At 40.4% G+C, this 18,945-nt stretch overlaps 1 protein-coding gene and 1 long non-coding RNA gene across 3 annotated transcripts in view; one reads left to right on the top strand and one right to left on the bottom strand.

The window, feature by feature from the left end:
* Window positions 1-139: 139 nt before the first annotated feature.
* LOC128810342 (uncharacterized) lies at window positions 140-1,421 on the bottom strand. The gene is made up of 3 exons (XR_008438018.1): window positions 1,089-1,421; window positions 437-674; window positions 140-254 (listed from the first exon to the last, which is right to left on the bottom strand). It is a non-coding gene; the product is annotated as an uncharacterized LOC128810342 (long non-coding RNA).
* A 213-nt stretch (window positions 1,422-1,634) lies between these two features.
* Window positions 1,635-18,945, top strand: part of RIF1 (replication timing regulatory factor 1) — a 34,051-nt gene continuing 16,740 nt past the window's right edge. For both annotated transcript variants that reach the window (XM_053982752.1, XM_053982753.1), the window contains exons 1-16: window positions 1,635-1,772; window positions 2,932-3,010; window positions 3,764-3,860; window positions 5,271-5,401; window positions 6,441-6,535; window positions 8,114-8,303; window positions 9,137-9,229; window positions 9,313-9,451; window positions 10,437-10,588; window positions 11,258-11,375; window positions 12,488-12,661; window positions 12,910-13,020; window positions 13,261-13,323; window positions 13,971-14,071; window positions 15,107-15,193; window positions 17,512-17,585. In XM_053982752.1, the coding sequence (XP_053838727.1) occupies window positions 1,636-1,772; window positions 2,932-3,010; window positions 3,764-3,860; window positions 5,271-5,401; window positions 6,441-6,535; window positions 8,114-8,303; window positions 9,137-9,229; window positions 9,313-9,451; window positions 10,437-10,588; window positions 11,258-11,375; window positions 12,488-12,661; window positions 12,910-13,020; window positions 13,261-13,323; window positions 13,971-14,071; window positions 15,107-15,193; window positions 17,512-17,585 (1,841 nt within the window). In that variant the 5' untranslated portion in view covers window position 1,635. The remainder of the gene's footprint in view (window positions 1,773-2,931; window positions 3,011-3,763; window positions 3,861-5,270; window positions 5,402-6,440; window positions 6,536-8,113; window positions 8,304-9,136; window positions 9,230-9,312; window positions 9,452-10,436; window positions 10,589-11,257; window positions 11,376-12,487; window positions 12,662-12,909; window positions 13,021-13,260; window positions 13,324-13,970; window positions 14,072-15,106; window positions 15,194-17,511; window positions 17,586-18,945) is intronic.

An 18,945-nucleotide genomic window follows, 5' to 3' on the forward strand; every position in this document is an offset into this window, starting at 1 on the left:
TATAGCGAAAATAAAAGCAGTTCCAGAGGTAACGAGGAGTTCAGAATGCAGCACTGTGGGTTTGTGTGCCATAGCACGACTGGCTAACAAAGCTGACACATGAGTACGTAAGACAAAATATTTAAGTCAAAACCATAAATATCCTTGTTGGCAGTGTTTTATTGATCAATAAATCCTTAACAGGTCTTGTAACTAAGGGTCTTGTGACCTTCTGAGCCACGCAGGGAAGATTGAGCCCAACTCACCCTTCCTGCCTGTGCAGAAGATACGAAAAATAAATCACACCATCTAAAAAACTCAGAGGTCCCATCTCCAACTCATTCGAAATTCCTTCACAAATCCCCAGTTTTGCAGAAGGAAGCTCTTAAGCTAATCAGCCCCATTTTTTCTTTATTTCTTCTAATTCTCGATGGTTTAAATTTACTTCATTCCTGACCTTTTATTGTCGTTTCACTGGGAATATCATCCTGTTTTCTGGCTGTACTGGAGAACAACGTTGCAGCTCCTCTCCTGGTTATTTCCGACACTTCACTCGTGCTCCATGAAACGAGTTTCATATCGCCACCTTTCTGGGATGCAACTGTATTTAAAATGTGCTTTTTAAATCCTGCCACCTTGCGTTCACAGTGCCTGTTGTACAGCAGCATTCCCATTTTCCAGGATCAGCAGCAGCGCTTGCCCATAGGGAAGAGAATAAGGAAAAGCACGGGGGGAAGAACGTTAATACTTTATTTATGACCTCGGGGTGGGGTTTTTGTTGTTGTTTTCTTTAACTGGGAAGCGACAGGTCTTGGATTGATAGGGGTGAGAACCAGGGAACACCTGGGATCCCCATGGGATGTTTTTTTTTGGGGTAAGAAACCCAGGACAGTCCGCTGGCACAGGGAAGCCCTGGAGGTGACAAAGACACTCAGCCATGGCCTGGCTCTATCCCGGAGATCCCTGCAGGGCTTTCCAACCCTTTGGGTTCGCTGCCAGGGCCGGGATTCCTTATTTCATCCCGGCTGGGGGGGGCTCAAGGAATTCCGGCTTATGCTCCTACGGAGCTGGAGTTCCTTTCCAGTCGTTAATTAGGGATTTGACCTCACCTGAGCTGACCTACAGCTCCGACCTCTGCCCTCGTGACAAGGGACAGCAGGCAGGGAGCGGCCGGAGCTGTGGCAGGGCACGTTTAGGTCGGAAATTAGGGAAAAGCTCTTCCAGCAGAGGGTGGTCTGGCACTGACCGGGCCCCGAGGCCGCCAGAGCTGCAGGAGCGTTTGGACAGCGCTCTCAGGGATGCTCAGGGTGGGACGGCCGGGCAGGGGCAGGGCCGGACATGGATGATCTCGCTTTTCCGCCGCAATTCCCCGATCCCGGGATCGCCGGGCCGGGCCGAGCCGGGCCGGGCTCCCGCTCCCTCCGAACGCCCTCAGCGCCCGGCCGGCCCCGCCCTCCCGCGCGCCCCGCCCTTCCCGCCGCGCCTCCGCCAATCAGCGCCGAGGGGCGGGGCTGCGGCGGGGCGCGGGAACCCCCCGGGCCGCGCTCCCATTGGCCGGAGGCCGCGCGCCGCCGGGCCCGCGCGCGCCGCCATCTTAGCGCGGGAGGCGCGCGGGGCTGAGGGGCGGCCGCGCTGGGGGGAGGCGGCGTCGCCACCATGAGCGCTCCCGGCGCCGATCCCGATCCCAGCCCCGGTCCCGCCGCCGGCTCCAGCCTCGGCCCGCTGCTCCGCACCCTGGAGGACCCCGCCGCGCCGCCGGGAGAGCTGACGGACGCGCACCTCACCATCGTCAGGTGAGCGCGGGGGGGGACGCGCACGCTGCCGGAGGGGAGCGGGCGGCCTGAGGGCTCGGGCCGGGCTCGGGGAGAGAGAGAGAGAGAGAGAGCCGGGAGGGCGATGGGAGCGGGGACGTGCTGCCCTGGCTGGCAGCAGGGAGACCGCGGGAGACATGCGGGGCTGGGGGGAGGGACGGGAGGGAGGAGTGAGGGGAGGAAGAGGAGGGAGAGCGGGGAGGAAGGAGCGCAGTCTCCACACGGTCTGCGCATCCCAAGAGCCGCCCTGTCCCCTTGGATTCCTGGGGCATCGTCAGAGGTGTGTGAAGAACGTTGGGAAATAATAACTTGTAATGACAGAGCCTTGCGGCTCCATGGTTGGAAGGGTGAAGCTTTTGGTTGGCGTTTCTCGGGTTTTGCCTTGTTCTCGTGCGACTTTCTGGAAGGTGCTTCTTGCCCATGTGGTTGTGCCTTCACCTGCATCTTTCCGATTTTATCACGTGCAAAGGCACTGTCTCTTTCTCTCAGTGTCTCCCTTGGGTTCTGCAGTGAATTTAACACTGTAGCTACCAGATTTTACAGCTTTCTAGAAATAACTGACAGCAAAAAAAAACCAAAAAAACCCTCCTGATGCAAGTATTAAGCAGCAACAGGTTTCTCAGGTCCTGGACGACTGAACTCAGCACGGTTTGGGTTTTGCAGTGAGAAGCTGATGATGAACGTTTTATGGGATAATTGCAGCTTTTCTGCAAGGATGTTCCTCACACATGTGCAAAGTCATCCTCGCTGCTTGTCAGACCAGGATTTTCCTGCATTCTGGAGCTGCTCCTGAGGAAAGTGCTTTTGCAGCTCCCGTTTTTCTAATTTGCAGCAAGCCATTTAAGGTTTGCATGGTAAATTTCAGTGTTTTTATAGGAGCTGACCAAAAAAAATGAAAGCCCTTAATGTTTTTCTGTGTGTTCTTTAGGCAGAAAATGAGTCATTACTCACTTTGTACAATAACACAGGATTTTGCTGCTGGGTCAGACCCTGTGCTGGCATTTTTGCTCTTTAGCTCCTTCAGTGTTTTGGTGATTTCCTTCAGGAAAATACGCTGCTGTGTGTCAGAAGTTGAAAGTTAAGTCAGTTACAATGTATTTAACCTGTAAATGTTGTTTGTTTTCCCTCCTGCTCCTTGCAGTCGCTTGAGTGGCGAAGGAGGCAAAGCATTCACTGCAGATTTCAGGAAACACTTCCCTCAGCTCTGCAAGGTGTTCAAGGTATGGTTTTTTCCATTCAGTTCTCTTACACTTCAGGGAACAAAGATACATTTTGGTGGGCAAGGTCAGTGGGCATAGAAAGACTCAAATTTCAGCTCATTTATAGAGTCACAGAATCATTAAAGTTGGGAGAAAAAACCTCTGAGTCATGGAATCCAGCCTTTAATAGGAATGCAGGGCAGGAAAGGATTTTTTTGGCAAAACAGATCTTTCTTGTCATGAGGAATTACTGCAGAAAAAAACCAAAGTACTGGGTGTTGGATGTGTTCACACAGCATCCTGCAGTCAAATCTAATCTTCCAGCCAGGAGAGAGATAGTGTGGCTGCCTTAGAAACCTTTCAGAATTCAGAATATGCAGAAAATGTCAAGGATTTTGAAGGAGTTAATGTAAAGGTTGTTCTGAGCCTTTTTTTCTTTCTGTTTTAGAAGCCTAAAAACAATTGGAGAGTCAAATGAGAGAACATAACATACACAGCCAAAGTGAAAAACTTGGGATGTTAGGGATTTATTTCGTTAAAGATGTTTTTATTACAGAGAGCAAAAATGCCTTCAGCACCTCAGATTGTTTTATTGATTTGGTGTGTACAGAATTCAGGGAGGGTTTCCTGCCTGGGTGGATTTTTTCACCAGATGTTTGCTTTTCCCATCTTCCCAGCAGTGTTGCTATTCAGACAGTAAACTCAGTATTTCTCAGTTACTTTTCTAACCTGAGATTCTGTGGATTTGGGTTGTTTTTTTTTTTTTTTCCCCAGGCACACATTTCCAGTCCAAATTTGGAGCTCAGTAATGCAGCACTGCAGGCCTTGGGCTTCTGCACTTTTAATTCAAACAACACAGCTGAATTATCTGGTAAGCAATCAAACTGTGGCTGTAAATATGTACATCAGAGCTCTTTCTTTAGGTTTTTCTCAGCATTTGTTTTAATTTTGACCAGGTTTTGTCTGTAATAGGAGCAGTGTGATCAGTTCATTAATTACATCTTGTACACAAGTATGGGGATGATTTTTCATGCTGTTACACTAATTCTGTTTCACTAACTTCTAGGTTCATTAAATGCTTTGGTAGCAATTAGTAGAGTAATTAGTTGTGTGGAATTAGTGATCAAAAAAAGATATTCTGGTGGGAAAAGAGTGAAGAACCTGTTTGTAGGATTTGGGGGTGCACATTTTCCAGCTTTTTTTGGAGATTTCTTTGTTCCATCAAATCATGGAGGAGTTTGAGTTGGAAGAGACCATTAAAGGTCATCTAGTCCAGCCCCAACTATTTCTAATTAATCCAAAATCTTATGACCTGCATTCCTAGAAAGTGACAAATCCCTTTCACAAAAGGTTTTGGTTTTGAGAACTTGAGGCTTTGCCTCAAGGTAAGACCACAGGTTTTTGGAAAAGGGAGAGGGCATTTTTCCTGTTTGAAATTGGCTCTTTTGGTTCTTCTCCTCCATTTCTTCCGTGTCTTCTGCTTTCCTGTTATGCAAAATTGCCCCAAAGTTCCTGTGAGAACAAGGCATTTCTCCTAATGTCTGTGTGGTATCTTTCTTTCCTCTCACAACTCATTTTTTCTAACCAGTTGATAAATGACAATTTTATTACAGAATGTCAGGCTCCAGAAATCACAAAGCCCTGAAAACAATGGGGAGTTGAAAAGGGAGGGAGGACAAGCAGCTCCTGTACCTTTGGGTGTACTTTTGACTGGGGGAGAGGAGTGAAAGTGTCCTTCCATTTCTCTGATTGTGAGATCATTCACCCAAAAAGTGCAAATTTGCAATAAATCAGACTTTTTACCCTTGAATTTTAAAGGAACACATGTTTGCTCCATCTGTGTTCTTAGTTGGATCTAAGTGCTATATTAACCTTATTAATTTTTATGTAATGAGCTACAATTTTACCACCTTTAATAACAAAAACCTCTTGTAGGCTCTAAAATAAATTTATTTATGTCAAAGTGCAGCTAAATTCACTTAAAATCCAAGAAGTTTTGCATAATTAAATACTTAATCTTTAGCTCAGGTGTATTTAAGTAAATCTGTCTCCTAATTTTATGGATTCTTGTAAAAGTAATACAGATGGCCTGCATTACTAGTATTTGTATATTAATAATTTTTTTAGCTTTTTGGCTACTTTAGTAGGAGAGAAACTGCTCCAAAGTGTTGTTTAAGGCAATAAATCATTGGGACTTGCAGCTGAATGGATTCTGGGCAAACTTAAGTGAGCAGAATGACCTGGGAGGAGGATTTTGAGGGTTTGTGTGCTCTGCTTTCAGCCTCTGAAATGCAGGACTTGCTGGCAGCAGTGAACAGCGTTGCTGTGAAATCCTCGGACAAGAACACGCGCACTCGGGCACTTTGGGTCATCTCTAAGCAGGCATTTCCTCCAGAAATTGTTAAAAAGGAGGTGAGTTCCTTCACTGCTCTTTTGGTGGCCTCATTTCTCACAGAGGGGAGGCTTCAGGATTTGTTAAAAACAAAGGGGAGTTTATTCATTTCTCATTTTGGTGCTGCCTTTTCCTCGGGAGAGGAGGCAAATCCTTTGTCACTCTCCACTCGGTAGCTTTTGAATCCAGAGGTTATTTCCCATCAAATCTTGGAAAACCTGAGCCAAAAATTATTGCTTTCCTTGAGGGGAAAGCTGCAGTGTGAGCAGTTCTATCAGATGAAACAGAGTAAAAATTTAACAAAGTAAAAATCCATTCAGATTTAAGTAAAATGTGCCACTAATTAATAATAGCTTATTAACATAAGTAAATATTAACATAAGTAAATAACTTATTAACATAAGTAAAATAGGCTGTCTACTAGCTCTACTGTGCTTATAAAACTACCTCAACCAAAGAAAAAGGATACAAATGTCCAAACTAAAGAAATAAGAGAGGCCTCTTTCTAAGCTAAAAAAATAAAGCCCCTTGAACTCTAAAACAAAGAAAAAACCAAAGCTCAGTCTACAAAAAATAAACAAAAAAATTAGAACGTTTTCTGTACAAAGACTAATTAATTACAAGTTGTAACACAAAATCAACAGAAGAAATATACATAAACCTATTGTAAAACTCTGTGCATATGTAAACTAGTGAATAAGAATGAAAAAAGATCAAAAGTTCTCTCTCAAAAGCACACATGTCCTCAGAATGATCTCCACATGTGCCCACCACTGTAAGAAACTGTAATACCATCTCTGCAAGTCCTTACTAGATTTGTAAAGTTTTCATCTTACAAAATTAATTTTTTAATTAAAATTTTAAAAAAATTAATTTTTCATCCACGTTTCACAGAAAGCAATGAAATATCACAGGGGAGAAAAGTTATGAATATTCCGGTTTAAAACGAGACCTGGCATAACCCAAACACAATCCTGGAAAATGAAATGCCACAATTCCAGCTCCTCCTGGAATTATTTGTTTCCAGGTGCTCAGTGTGCTGTTCTCTTGTTTCCTCAGGTGTCCAACATCCTCTCTACCCTGGAAACAATCCTGACTAAAGGAGAAGTTCAGTCTGTTGTGGTTGAATATGAAGCACTTAATGTCATTATACGGTGAGTGCTCTGCAATATTCCATTGCCATCCTTTATTTAAGGGGAGAAACTCTTCATGCAAAACCCAAGTGCCACCAAATGTACTAAAAAAAAAAACCAAAAAAACAAAACTCCAAAGCTCCTTGAGTTGTTTATTCTGTTAAGGATTGTTTCCCTCCAGTGTTGCCCTGGTTTTGACTGGGCTGGAGGTGGTTGCTGAGTGCTGTGGGTGGGATTTGGGATGGGATTGGTGTTGATAACACCAGGGGTGTTTTAGTTAGTGCTGAGCAGAGTTTGCTCTAAGTCAAGGACGTGGGGACACAGGAGCTGGGAGAGGACACCAGGGGATATTCCATGGAGTTGTGCCCAGGGCTGGACTGGGGAGCTGCTGGGCTGTGCTGGGAGCAGCTGTGCACCACTTGTTTTGTGTATTATAATTAATTTAAAAATTACCTTAATAATGATGTCAGCATTCTGATGCTTTCATTTAAAATGACTCTTTAGGAATTATTTCCAACCTCTCACCTGTGCTTCCCAAGTCATGTTCTTACGTTTTGCCTGCTTGAGAAATTCTCTGCCGTTATTTGGGGGTTTATTTAAAAATATCTCATTTAGAAATATCCCCTTGGCAACACATTTCAGTGCAATGTTTCCCATAACACTGTTGGAATTCCTGTCTTAATTCCAAAAGTGACTTTTTAGAACCATCACTGTGAGCACCTTCTTCTGGTCAGCAGAACTGAAATATTCAAATTTTATCTTTACTTAGTACTAATTTAATTTCTGTTTTAGTAAATACATTAAGCTTGTATTTTTACTCCTTTTTAAGTTTTCTCTTAAAACTTTTGAGCTGCAAATCCATTTTAAATAGTTCTTTTAAATAGGTCTTATTCTCTGACTTTAATAAAATTACTCGAAAGGCAGAACTTTTCTTTAGTGCTGCAAATTCTCCATAAACTGTAGGGATGGGGATTTGACTTTCCTATGGAAAAGGGGGACTTGACAAAATTCCAGGATTTCTAGATTCAGGCCAGTTTGAATATATGCCAGATATTCCCATTTCTGCATGTTTTCTGGTGGTGGAGATGTGTGGAATTTTGTCATGCTGTGCTCTAACAGTTTGGGCCTGGGAGGATAAAATCAGAGCTCTGACCAGGCCAGTGTTCATGGAGTGTGTCCAAACCTGGCTTGGGATTTTTCCAGAAGCTGCTGGCAGTTGTTCCCAGCTGTGTGGGAGCTGCCTGGGCTCCTGGGAACTCCCAGGGATGGTTCATGGCCAAGCTTTCCTTGGGCATTGTGCATTCCTGTCAGGCTCTCAGCTCCTGTGCCCAAATTGCTGTGATAAAACAAAGCACAGCTCTCAAGTCAGGCTGTTGTGCTTTTGGAGAGGTTTATCTGAAATAACACTTGAACTTTGCACTTCTAGTACAATCTCAAAATACAATTGATTTTAAAATTTTGGGATGGTTTTCTATAAATCCTGGATTGAATGAGAGCATTTATTGGTGATATAAAGATAACTTGAGTGCCTGAGCTGCTGTTGGAGATCTGTAATCCCTATTTTTTTGAGTTGGTTTTTTTTTTTTTTTTTGGATCCAGCTTAATGGAGCAAGCTCCAGCCCAGATGGGAGAAGAGGCTGTGAGGTGGGCAAAGCTGATCATCCCTCTGGTTGTCCACTCAGCACACAAAGTGCAGTTAAGAGGTGCCACTGCCCTGGAGATGGGAATGCCACTGCTCCTGCAGAAGCAGCAGGAGGTGGCAGCTGTCACCGAGCACCTGATGACCACAGTGAGTGACAGTGCTGGGCCTCTGCTCAGCAGGAGCACTCGGGGCTCCTGGGGACCATTAATTTGGTTTAATTCCTGTGCATCGACAGCAACTTCTTGATGCCAGTGGTTTAAGTGGGGAAAAAAAAAAAAAAGAAATACAAAATATAAATATGTAAAATGTAAATACAGGACCACTGCAAAAAAGTGCCCAGCACCAAAGGGGATGGGAGACAGAACTTGGAGGCCTGAGGGTGGAGAGGGAGGCAGGAAAGCAGAGGATGCTCAGCATTTTCCATGCCCTTTAAGAGTCCCCATCCTGGGCAGCAGCAGCCCCTTGGTGTCTTTGATGAAGCTTTTCATGTTCCCCTTCACTTCCAGGACTGGCCTTACTTGGCTCATTTATTTTGCCTTATTTTCTGCTGAAAAACCCACCCAAACCAGGTGGTGGTTGGGGTCAGGGCGTGTTTTGACTTTGGAGTTGGAGGAAGTGCAAATATTTGAAGACATTTTTGCTTTGTTGGGTGCCACTGTCAGAATAAGAGCCACAAATGTCAACTAAAAAGAGAATCAAGTGGTAGCAAATGCTGTGTGGTACAGAATGAAATCCTTCTGATGGAGAAACATCAGAAATGCTGCTCCACAAGTTGTGGATTTTGCTAAGCAAAACAAACTCGTGCTTAGTTCAGGTATATGAGTTTTTTTTATATATATATATTTAATTCTAAAAGATCTACCTGCATAATCTCAACTCTTGTCTGTTGCTTGTGCCCCCAGACGTTGGTATGAATGTGTAGTTTTTAGAGTATTTTAAATCCCATTTCTTGTAGAAACCCTGTTTCTTTCTGTCTGCAGAAATTAATTGCCGAACTTCAGAAATTGTTTTCTTCCAAAAACGAGACCTTCGTGTTAAAACTGTGGCCCCTGTTCGTCAGATTGCTTGGAAAGGTAAGCAGAAAAGGAATAAATCTTTAGAAGAGGAGCTCTGAGCAGCAGAAATCTCTTTTAAGTGTGAATTTCTTCCTGGCCAGACTCTGCATCGCAGTGGCAGCTTCATCAACTCCCTGCTGCAGCTGGAGGAGCTGGGCTTCCGCAGTGGCTCCCCTGTGGTGAAGAAAATTGCCTTCATTGCCTGGAAGAGCCTCATTGATAATTTTGCTCTAAATCCAGGTAGGTTTGAAAAAAAAATATATATATATTTAGCCTGATTTGTTTTAATACAAGTCATACATAACTGGGAAAATATACATACAGGAATATATTCTTTAATAGAAATAAATACATAATATGTATTAATATATAACTGGAAAAAAATAATCTGTCAGTGCATTATTTGTATACCACTGGATATCCACATAATGGTGCAGGAAATTTCATTGTCTGTATGCACAGCTAAAATTCAAGGTTTTGTTGTTTGTTTTTTTTCCTTGTTTTCTTTTCTTTTTGAGGCAAGGTGATAGTTTGATCATTTGTTCTATCCTAGTTTTTCTGCTGGGAATGCTAGAAATAGAATAAAATCAGTAAATGGTGTTTTGTAGTGCTATAAATGATCCAAACAGCAGTGAAACAATGAATAAAACATCCTGTGTATTTTATTTTGGATGGTGTGGCTTAACTGGAGAAAGGCAGCACTTCAGGATTCCAGAGATGTTTTAAAATAAAGTTGTTTTAAAGGTGTAACCTGAATCTGGACAAGTTTTTAGTCTACCTTGTGTCAAAATACAATATTTTTTACCTTGATTGTGCTTCTGTGTGTTCTGAAGGGTTCTCAGTGTTTGATTTTCCTGTCCCTGGAGCAGATGGGACCTAACAGAGCAAGCAAGAGGGAATTTCTTCTGTTTATCAGAGAATCCCAAAGTGGGTCAGGTTGGGTCCAACCTCCCTTCTCAAGCGGGGTCAGGCTGGAATGCAGAAAATGCAATTTCAGTCTTTGTATTGAAAAGAAATACTTGATTTTTGCAGAGTTGTTTGAAGCAATAATTAGAGCAGTGAGAGACTTTGAAAGGTTGGTGTGGTTGAGTTTTGCAAGTTACTGTTAATGGAATCTGAAGCTAAAAGATATTGGGGAAAAAAAAGCATAATGGTTTAATCAAATTTTGCTGAGCTGTGATTCAGTAATCTGAATTGTTTAAAATGCACTTTTTGGGTCTCCCAGACATCCTGTGCAGTGCTAAGAGGCTGAAACTGCTGATGCAGCCCCTGAGCTCCATCCACGTGAGGACAGAGGCTCTGGCCCTGACCAAGCTGGAGGTGTGGTGGTATTTGCTGATGAGACTGGGACCTCACCTGCCCTCAAACTTTGAACAGGTAACACAGGTGACAAGAATCCTGATCCCTGTGCAGCCCAGGCCCCTCTGAGTTCTGGAAAATATTGCTGCTTCATCCCTCTCTGCTTTGTTACTGAAATCAAACTCCCTCAAGGAGCCACTTCGTCCTTGTGTGTGACTCACAGATTGTGTGGAATGGATATTTGGGACTCACACCCCCAAAATATTGGAGAGTCTGTGGGAATGTCCTGGGAGCATCTCTGAAATCTGCCCTGAGTGCAGTCATGGGTTATAAATGTGTTAAATAAAGGCTCTTGTCTCCTTTCACCAAGGAAGTGTGGGCTTGGAAAAGGCTGCCATAGGAAAACTGGTGATGAGACCATAAATATTTAGGAAGATGGAAAGAAAAATGATGCAGGTGTTTCATTTCTAGTCACACTGCAAGTGGAATGGACCTGTTTCTATTCAACACCTGGATTTCATTAAATTAATCTTCAAGATGGGACTAAAGGGAGGGAAAAGTATTTTCTTAGGGTTATTAAAATATACTGCATTCACCAGGAATTTTTTGCTGTTTGATTAGACTTTTCTAATTCATTCTAAATGCCCAGAAACTCTGCTTTGTGAGCAGCAGCCCAGCCTGTGCTGAGTGAAATGAGCTTTTTCATGGCTTGCACGTGTTGTAGCTGTTGCTGGGATCCCTTTGCAGGTTTGTGTCCCATTAATCCAAAGCACCCTGAGTGTGGATCCTGCTGCTGCATTCCCAGGAACGCCCTCACGGCCAAACAACCCCAGCCTGGGCTCAGCAACCCCTGGGCAGAAATCAGGTACTGAAACATCAGCCTGTGGGAATTTCCAGCTCCATTTCACATGCAGAGACTCCTCTCTTCTGTTTGTCATGTTCTGCTTTTTCATTTGTAGTCGGTGATTTTTCTGCATGGTCACTGCATGATTTATACTGGGAGAGTGAGGCTGTTGCAGTCATTATTTAAAGTTTAAAAAGTTGTGCCAGTCACAGTTTGAGGACCAGTTTTAATGTCCTGAATTGTGTTCTCTGTTGCAAGGGAGGTCTGGTTTGAAATCTTGTTTTTTCATCTGTGAGTGTATGTGCTATTTCTATGTGCCCTTTTATTTCTGTAGCATTTTTAGTTTCTGCCTGAATAGTGGAGATCCTTGGAATGGTTTGGGTTGGAAAGGACCTTAAAGCTCATCCAGGGACACCTTCCACTATCCCAGCCCCTGTGCAGCTTGGCCTTGGACACTTCCAGGGATGAGCACCCCACCCTTCCAGCCAGGAATTCCTTCCCAATATCCCACCTAACCCTGCCCAGTGATGATGAATCCATCAGGAATTTTAATACTTTAACCACATGTGAAACCACATCTATTTGAGCTTTATATCCAAATATCCAATAAGGAACTCCTGTTTTTTTTTCCCTTTCTGGAAGCCTGGCATCCGTGGCTTGTGCCATCCTGTCCTGCTGTAATCAGGAGCCTCAGGGATCCTGGATTTGGGGAGTTTCCTCTTTTCCCTTCTTAAAAAATTTCATCTTAGTCCTGTGAGATCACAGTGAGTTGGTCAAGATATTTTGCCAAGACCTCTTAAATTTTTGTTCCAGGTGACAATTTCCAATGGAAACTGTTTTGTAGCAGCAGATTTATACAAGTGTTCAGCTGTGTAAGCACAGCTTCCGTGGAGATTTGTATGGCCAAAATAAAATTTGGCGACCCACAATTTACAGTTTTGGGGCAGATATTTAAAATAGTGGGAAAAATAAGGCTGTGATAGCAAACCCCACTTACCTGGGAAACCTGCCTGTCAGAGGTGCCTTTCAGCCAGCAGCAAGCACTCCATGATTTGTCCTTTTCCTGGGGAATTTGGGGCTTTTCCCTGGAGTTTCTGTGATTTTTTCCCCCCGATTTCTGTGCCCTCCCTCAGGTTCTTTCCTGTTTGTGAGCCCAGGCACGCCCAGGATGGCCCTGAACAGCAGCACAGCAGGAGTGCTGCTCTTCCCTTCCATCCAGCTCCTGGGCATTGAAATGCTGCTCCACTTCCTCATGGGACCACAAGTTGTGGATTTTGCTAAGCAAAACAAGCTCGTGCTTAGTTTAGGTATGTGAGTTTTTTATATATATATATATATATATATATCTATTTAATTGTAAAAAAATGTATTTGTGTGATCTCAAATCTTGTACGTTAGAATGAAATGATTTAAACTTTGAAGTGTTGTCAGCTTTAAGATATTTTTATGTTAAAAATGCTGTGACTACACAAATACTTGATTATTTTTAAGGCTTATTTTCCCAGTCAACTGCAAAGCAAGAAGGTTTATGGAATGTGTTTTTTTGTTCTTGTAGAGCCTCTCCAGTACCCACTGATCAGTAGCCCTTCTTTTTTTTGTAAGCATGCCAGCACTCTGATACATGCTGTTCAGGATGGCTTTATTGCAATTGGAAAAGAAGTTCCTGGTAAGAATTCAGTGGTGAAATCAAAACATTTTCTGGGCAATCAAGTGGGCAAGGGAAACATAAGAAATCAACACTTTGTGTGAAGTCCTGATGTTTTAACGAGTGGAACTGGTCTGACTTGCACTGAAATTTGTGTTTTGGCTTAAATCAAAATCTGTCCTTTAACACAATTTGTATTTTAGCTGCAGTTTTGTTGACTATTTTTATTGCAAACTGAACAAAGCCATTGTTACCTTGCAGATTGTTTGCTGAATGTTATCTGGAAGGACATAAATGGATATGTAAAAACAGCAATTGAAGCAGGTAAAAAGGGTCATTTTCTTTAATTTGGCATTGCTCAGCAGTCAGAGGTGGTTTATTTTTAAACTAGACCAGAAATTGTTCATTGTTCATTGCTTGGGTTTAGTCTGAATCAATAATTCTGTTTTATTTTACAGCATCTCAAAAGAACAACCACCCCTCCTCAAGTCTTCAGTACTGAGGAATGGAGACAAAAATGAAAGTTTTTGACTCTTTTTTTTCTTTTGAAATTCTGTTCCATAGGAAACTGTAGAGTCTGCAGATGTATAAAAGTTGATTCCTTGGATAAAGGACATTTTTAAAACAGGAAAGTCCAGAATATGCTTAATCATGCAAACTTTTGAATTGAAAATCAATCAGAGCATGAAGAAGCATTCTTTGGACGAATAAAAAATTCCACAACTTTAATGTATCAAAATTCAAACCCTTAACAAAAAGAAGTTTCCATTTCCTAATTGAACTTGAAGTTTTTTTTATTTAAACTTCGAAATTTCCTTTCTCTCATGAGCAGAATTAGTACCTGAATCTCTGAAGGATTTGGTACATTTTCCTAAATGTACACAGAATTTTTTTTTTGCTTTTGCACTAAAAGTTGGAATGCTGCCTCAGAGTGAGCATTCTGCTCTGACTGGAAATATTCTTTATTACAGGAAACAAGAAAGAGAAGCAAGGCTCAGAAATCCTGACCATGTTACTCCAGGCCTTAAAAACCACCGTGAGATCCAATTCTCTGCCTGTGCAGAAAATCCTGGTGAGTTCTGCTTGAAGAGCAGGTGTGGAATTGGCTACGTGCTCCAAAAAACACCTTGGCCACGTTCTTGATGCAGTTTTTGTTGCTTTTTAACCAACAAATTGTTTCACTTTTGCTTTTTTGGGTTTTTTTTTGTATTTTTTTTTTGAGGGGGGAATTTTTTTTGTTTGGTTTTGGGGTGGTTTTTTATTTTTGGAGTGTTTTTTTTTTTTTTTTTTTTAATTTTTGAGAGGGTTTTGTAATTTTTTTTGTCAATTTTTTGGGTGTTTTTTGATATTTTTGGTGGTATTTTTGTATTTTTTTGGTATTTTTGGCGGTTTTGAAATTTTTGTGGTTTTGGTGGTTTTTTGGTGATTTTTTTGTGTTTTTGGGGATTTTCTAATTTTTGTATTTTGGGGTTTTTTTTTGTAATTTTTGTATTTTGATGGCTTTTTTGTAATTTTTTGTATTTTGGGTTTTTTAATTTTTGTATTTTGAGGGTTTTTTTTTGTATTTTGAGAGGTTTTTTGTTGGTTTTTTTTGGATTTTGTGGGTTTTGGTGGGTTTTGGTGTATTTATCTCTCTTTTCTCTCTCTTTTTTCTCTCTCTTCTTTTTCTCTCTCTTTTTTCTCTCTCTCTTTTTTCTCTCTCTTTTTTCTCTCTCTTTTTTCTCTCTTTTTTCTCTCTTTTTTTTCTCTTTTTTTTTCTCTCTTTTTTTCTCTCTCTTTTTTCTCTCTCTTTTTTCTCTTTTTTCTCTCTCTTTTTTCTCTCTCTTTTTTCTCTCTCTTTTTTCTCTCTCTTTTTTCTCTCTCTTTTTTTCTCTCTCTTTTTTCTCTCTCTTTTTTTTCTCTCTCTTTTTTTCTCTTTTTTTCTCTCTTTTTTCTCTCTTCTCTCTCTCTTTTTTCTCTCTTCTCTCTCTCTTTTCTCTCTCTCTTTCTCTCTTTTCTCTCTCTCTTTTACTTTTATTTTATTTCTATTTTATTATATTTTGCTTCAAAGATTAGAACCCTAAGTAAAGCATATTTAAATGCATTTTTTTTCTTTTCTCCTACTCAGTCTCTCATTGATATCACTGTCAAGGAGTTGCCTCCAAAAGTCCTGGGATCCCCAGCTTATCAGGTGGCTGATATGGATCTTTTAAATGTAAGTCTGAATTAATTCTGGGACTTCATTAATGCCAAAAGTTATTGGGAAGTGAAATTGTTTCACATTCCAGAGTGCAGACTTTGTGTGGAGTCATTTAACTGTGCCTAATTAACGAAATTACACTGATGAGTGAATATCAGCTTCTGTGTGGGCTCTCATTTCCGTGTTGGAGTGGTGGAACTGACAGTCGTGGACAGCTTCTAAGAACTGTGAATGACTGGATAATAATAATAATAATAGTAATAATAATAATAGTGAATTTCTGGCTTATAATAATAACTGTGAATTTCTGGCTTATAATAATAGTGAATTTCTGGCTTATAATAATAACTGTGAATTTCTGGGTAATAATAATAGTGAATTTCTGGCTAATAGTAATAATAGTGAATTTCTGGCTTATAATAATAATAGTGAATTTCTGGCTTATAATAATAACTGTGAATTTCTGGCTAATAATAATAGTGAATTTCTGGCTAATAGTAATAATAGTGAATTTCTGGCTTATAATAATAACTGAATTTCTGGCTGATAATAATAGTGAATTTCTGGCTAATAATAGTAATAATAGTGAATTTCTGGCTAATAATAATGAATGTCTGGCTAATAATAGTAATAATAATTGTGAATGTCTGGCTAATAATAGTAATAATAATTGTGAATATCTGGCTCATAATAATCATAATTGTGAATATCTGGCTAATAATAGTAATAATAAAAGTGGATGTCTGGCTAATAATAATAATAGTGAATTTCTGGCTAATAATAATAGTGAATTTCTGGCTAATAATATAGTGAATTTCTAACTAATACTAGTAATAACAGTGAATCTCTGGCTAACAGTAGTAATAATAACAGTGAATTTCTGGCTAATAATAGTAACAATAATTGTGAATTTCTGGCTAATAATAGTAATAGCGAATTTGGGGCTAATAATAATAATGGTGAATGTCTGGCTAATAATAGTAATAATAATAGTGAATGTCTGGCTAATAATAATAGTGAATTTCTGGCTAATAATAATAGTGAATGTCTGGCTAATAATAATAGTGAATGTCTGGCTAATAATAGTAATAATAATAGTGAATTTCTGGCTAATAATAATAGTGAATTTCTGGCTAATAATAATAGTGAATGTCTGGCTAATAATAATAATGGTGAATGTCTGGCTAATAATAGTAATAATAATGGTGAATGTCTGGCTAATAATAGTAATAATAATAGTGAATGTCTGGCTAATAATAATAATAGTGAATGTCTGGCTAATAATAATAGTGAATTTCTGGCTAATAATAATAGTGAATTTCTGGCTAATAATAATAGTAATAATAGTGAATTTCTGGCTAGTAATAATAGTGAATTTCTGGCTAATAATAATAGTGAATTTCTGGCTAATAATAATAGTGAATTTCTGGCTAATAATAATAGTGAATTTCTGGCTAATAATAATAGTAATAATAGTGAATTTCTGGCTAATAATAATAGTAATAATAGTGAATTTCTGGCTAATAATAATAGTAATAATAGTGAATTTCTGGCTAATAATAATAGTGAATTTCTGGCTAATAATAATAGTAATAATAGTGAATTTCTGGCTAGTAACAATAGTGAATTTCTGGCTAATAATAGTAATAATAGTGAATTTCGGGCTAATAACAGGAATAGTGAATTTCTGGCTAATAATAGTAATAATAGTGAATTTCTGGCTAGTAATAGTAGAAATAATAATTGTGAATTTCTGGCTAATAATAGTAGTAATAATAATTGTGAATTTCTGGCTAATAATATAGTGAATTTCTGGCTAATAATAGTAATAGCGAATTTGGGGCTAATAATAATAATAGTGAATTTCTGGCTAATAATAATAATGGTGAATGTCTGGCTAATAATAGTAATAATAATAGTGAATGGCTAATAATAATAATAATAGTGAATGTCTGGCTAATAATAATAATAGTGAATGGCTAATAATAATAATGAATGTCTGGCTAATAATAATAATAGTGAATGTCTGGCTAATAATAATAATAGTGAATGTCTGGCTAATAATAATAATAGTGAATGTCTGGCTAATAATAATAGTGAATTTCTGGCTAATAATAATAGTGAATGTCTGGCTAATAATAGTAATAATAATAGTGAATTTCTGGCTAATAATAACGAATTTCTGGCTAATAATAGTAATAATAATAATGAATATCTGGCTGATAGTAAGTGTGCCCTCTGGCTCAGTGCAGTGCAGCACAGAGATCCTTGTGGAAGGGGGGCAGCCACTGCACTTGTCAGTGCTGTTTTCACCTCTCACCTTTCTCTTGCAGGGAACTCCAGCTCTGTTCCTAATCCAGCTGCCTTTCCATAACAATCTCTTGGAATGCTGTGTGACAGATGAGAGGTACCTGGAGCTTTGGGCATCCCTCAGAAAGCACCACACCCCTTTTTGATTTCCCCTCTTGTAGGAATGTGCCCCCTGTTGAGGGAGTGAACAAGTTCCCCTTTGTCTCCTTACAAAGGACAAAAGCCCAGAAGTTTCTCTCCTCAATTTGGTGAAAGACACCTCACAGGAGCTTGGGGACTTCACCTCAAACTTAAGGACACCCCATTGGACAGGAGTCAAAAATTCCCTGAGCAATTCCCTAGAAAGAGAACAAAAGAAGTAAATTGCTTTTGTGAAGTGTTCTAGCAGGAGCAAGAACCTCTTGCCCTGGCTTGTTTTTTCTCTCTAAAGAGCTTTTTAATTTTGCCTTTATTTTTTGTTTCCCACACTGTCGCAGGAGCCATCCTGCTACTTTTCTGCCACTGAGGTAGCTGAGCTATCAAGGGTACAGTGATTATCTCTGAGAGCTTGTGAGACCTGGCTTGAGGAGAAAAAGCATTACCTGAGGATCTGTCAGGGATTCTGGGCATGGGAAAGGAAATCCCAAATCCCACCCTGAGTGTAGGAATGTGCCCCCTGTTGAGGGAGTGAACAAGTGCCCCTTTGTCTCCTTACAAAGGACAAAAGCCCAGAAGTTTCTCTCCTCAATTTGGTTAAAGACACCTCACAGGAGCTTGGGGGCTTCACCTCAAACTTAAGGACACCCCATTGGACAGGAGCCAAAAATTCCCTGAGCAATTCCCTAGAAAAAGAAGAGAACAAAAGAAGTAAATTGCTTTTGTGAAGTGTTCTAGCAGGAGCAAGAACCTCTTGCCTTGGCTCAGTTTTTTTTCTGTAAAGAGCCTTTTTATTTTGCCTTTTATTTTTTATTTCCAACACTGTCACAGGAGCCATCCTGCTACTTTTCTGCCACCTGAGGTAGCTGAGCTATCAAGGGTACAGTGATTATCTCTGAGAGCTTGTGAGACCTGGCTTGAAGAGAAAAAGCATTACCTGAGGATCTGTCAGGGATTCTGGGCATGGGAAAGGAAATCCCAAATCCCACCCTGAGTGTAGGAATGTGCCCCCTGTTGAGGGAGTGAACAAGTTCTCCTTTGTCTCCTTACAAAGGACAAAAGCCCAGAAGTTTCTCTCCTCAATTTGGTTAAAGACACCTCACAGGAGCTTGGGGACTTCACCTCAAACTTAAGGACACCCCATTGGACAGGAGTCAAAAATTCCCTGAGCAATTCCCTAGAAAGAGAACAAAAGAAGTAAATTGCTTTTGTGAAGTGTTCTAGCAGGAGCAAGAACCTCTTGCCCTGGCTTGTTTTTTGTCTCTAAAGAGCTTTTTAATTTTGCCTTTATTTTTTGTTTCCAACACTGTCACAGGAGCCAT

This window comes from Vidua macroura, chromosome 7 (genome assembly GCF_024509145.1).
Source record: "Vidua macroura isolate BioBank_ID:100142 chromosome 7, ASM2450914v1, whole genome shotgun sequence".
Classification (NCBI taxonomy): domain Eukaryota; kingdom Metazoa; phylum Chordata; class Aves; order Passeriformes; family Viduidae; genus Vidua; species Vidua macroura.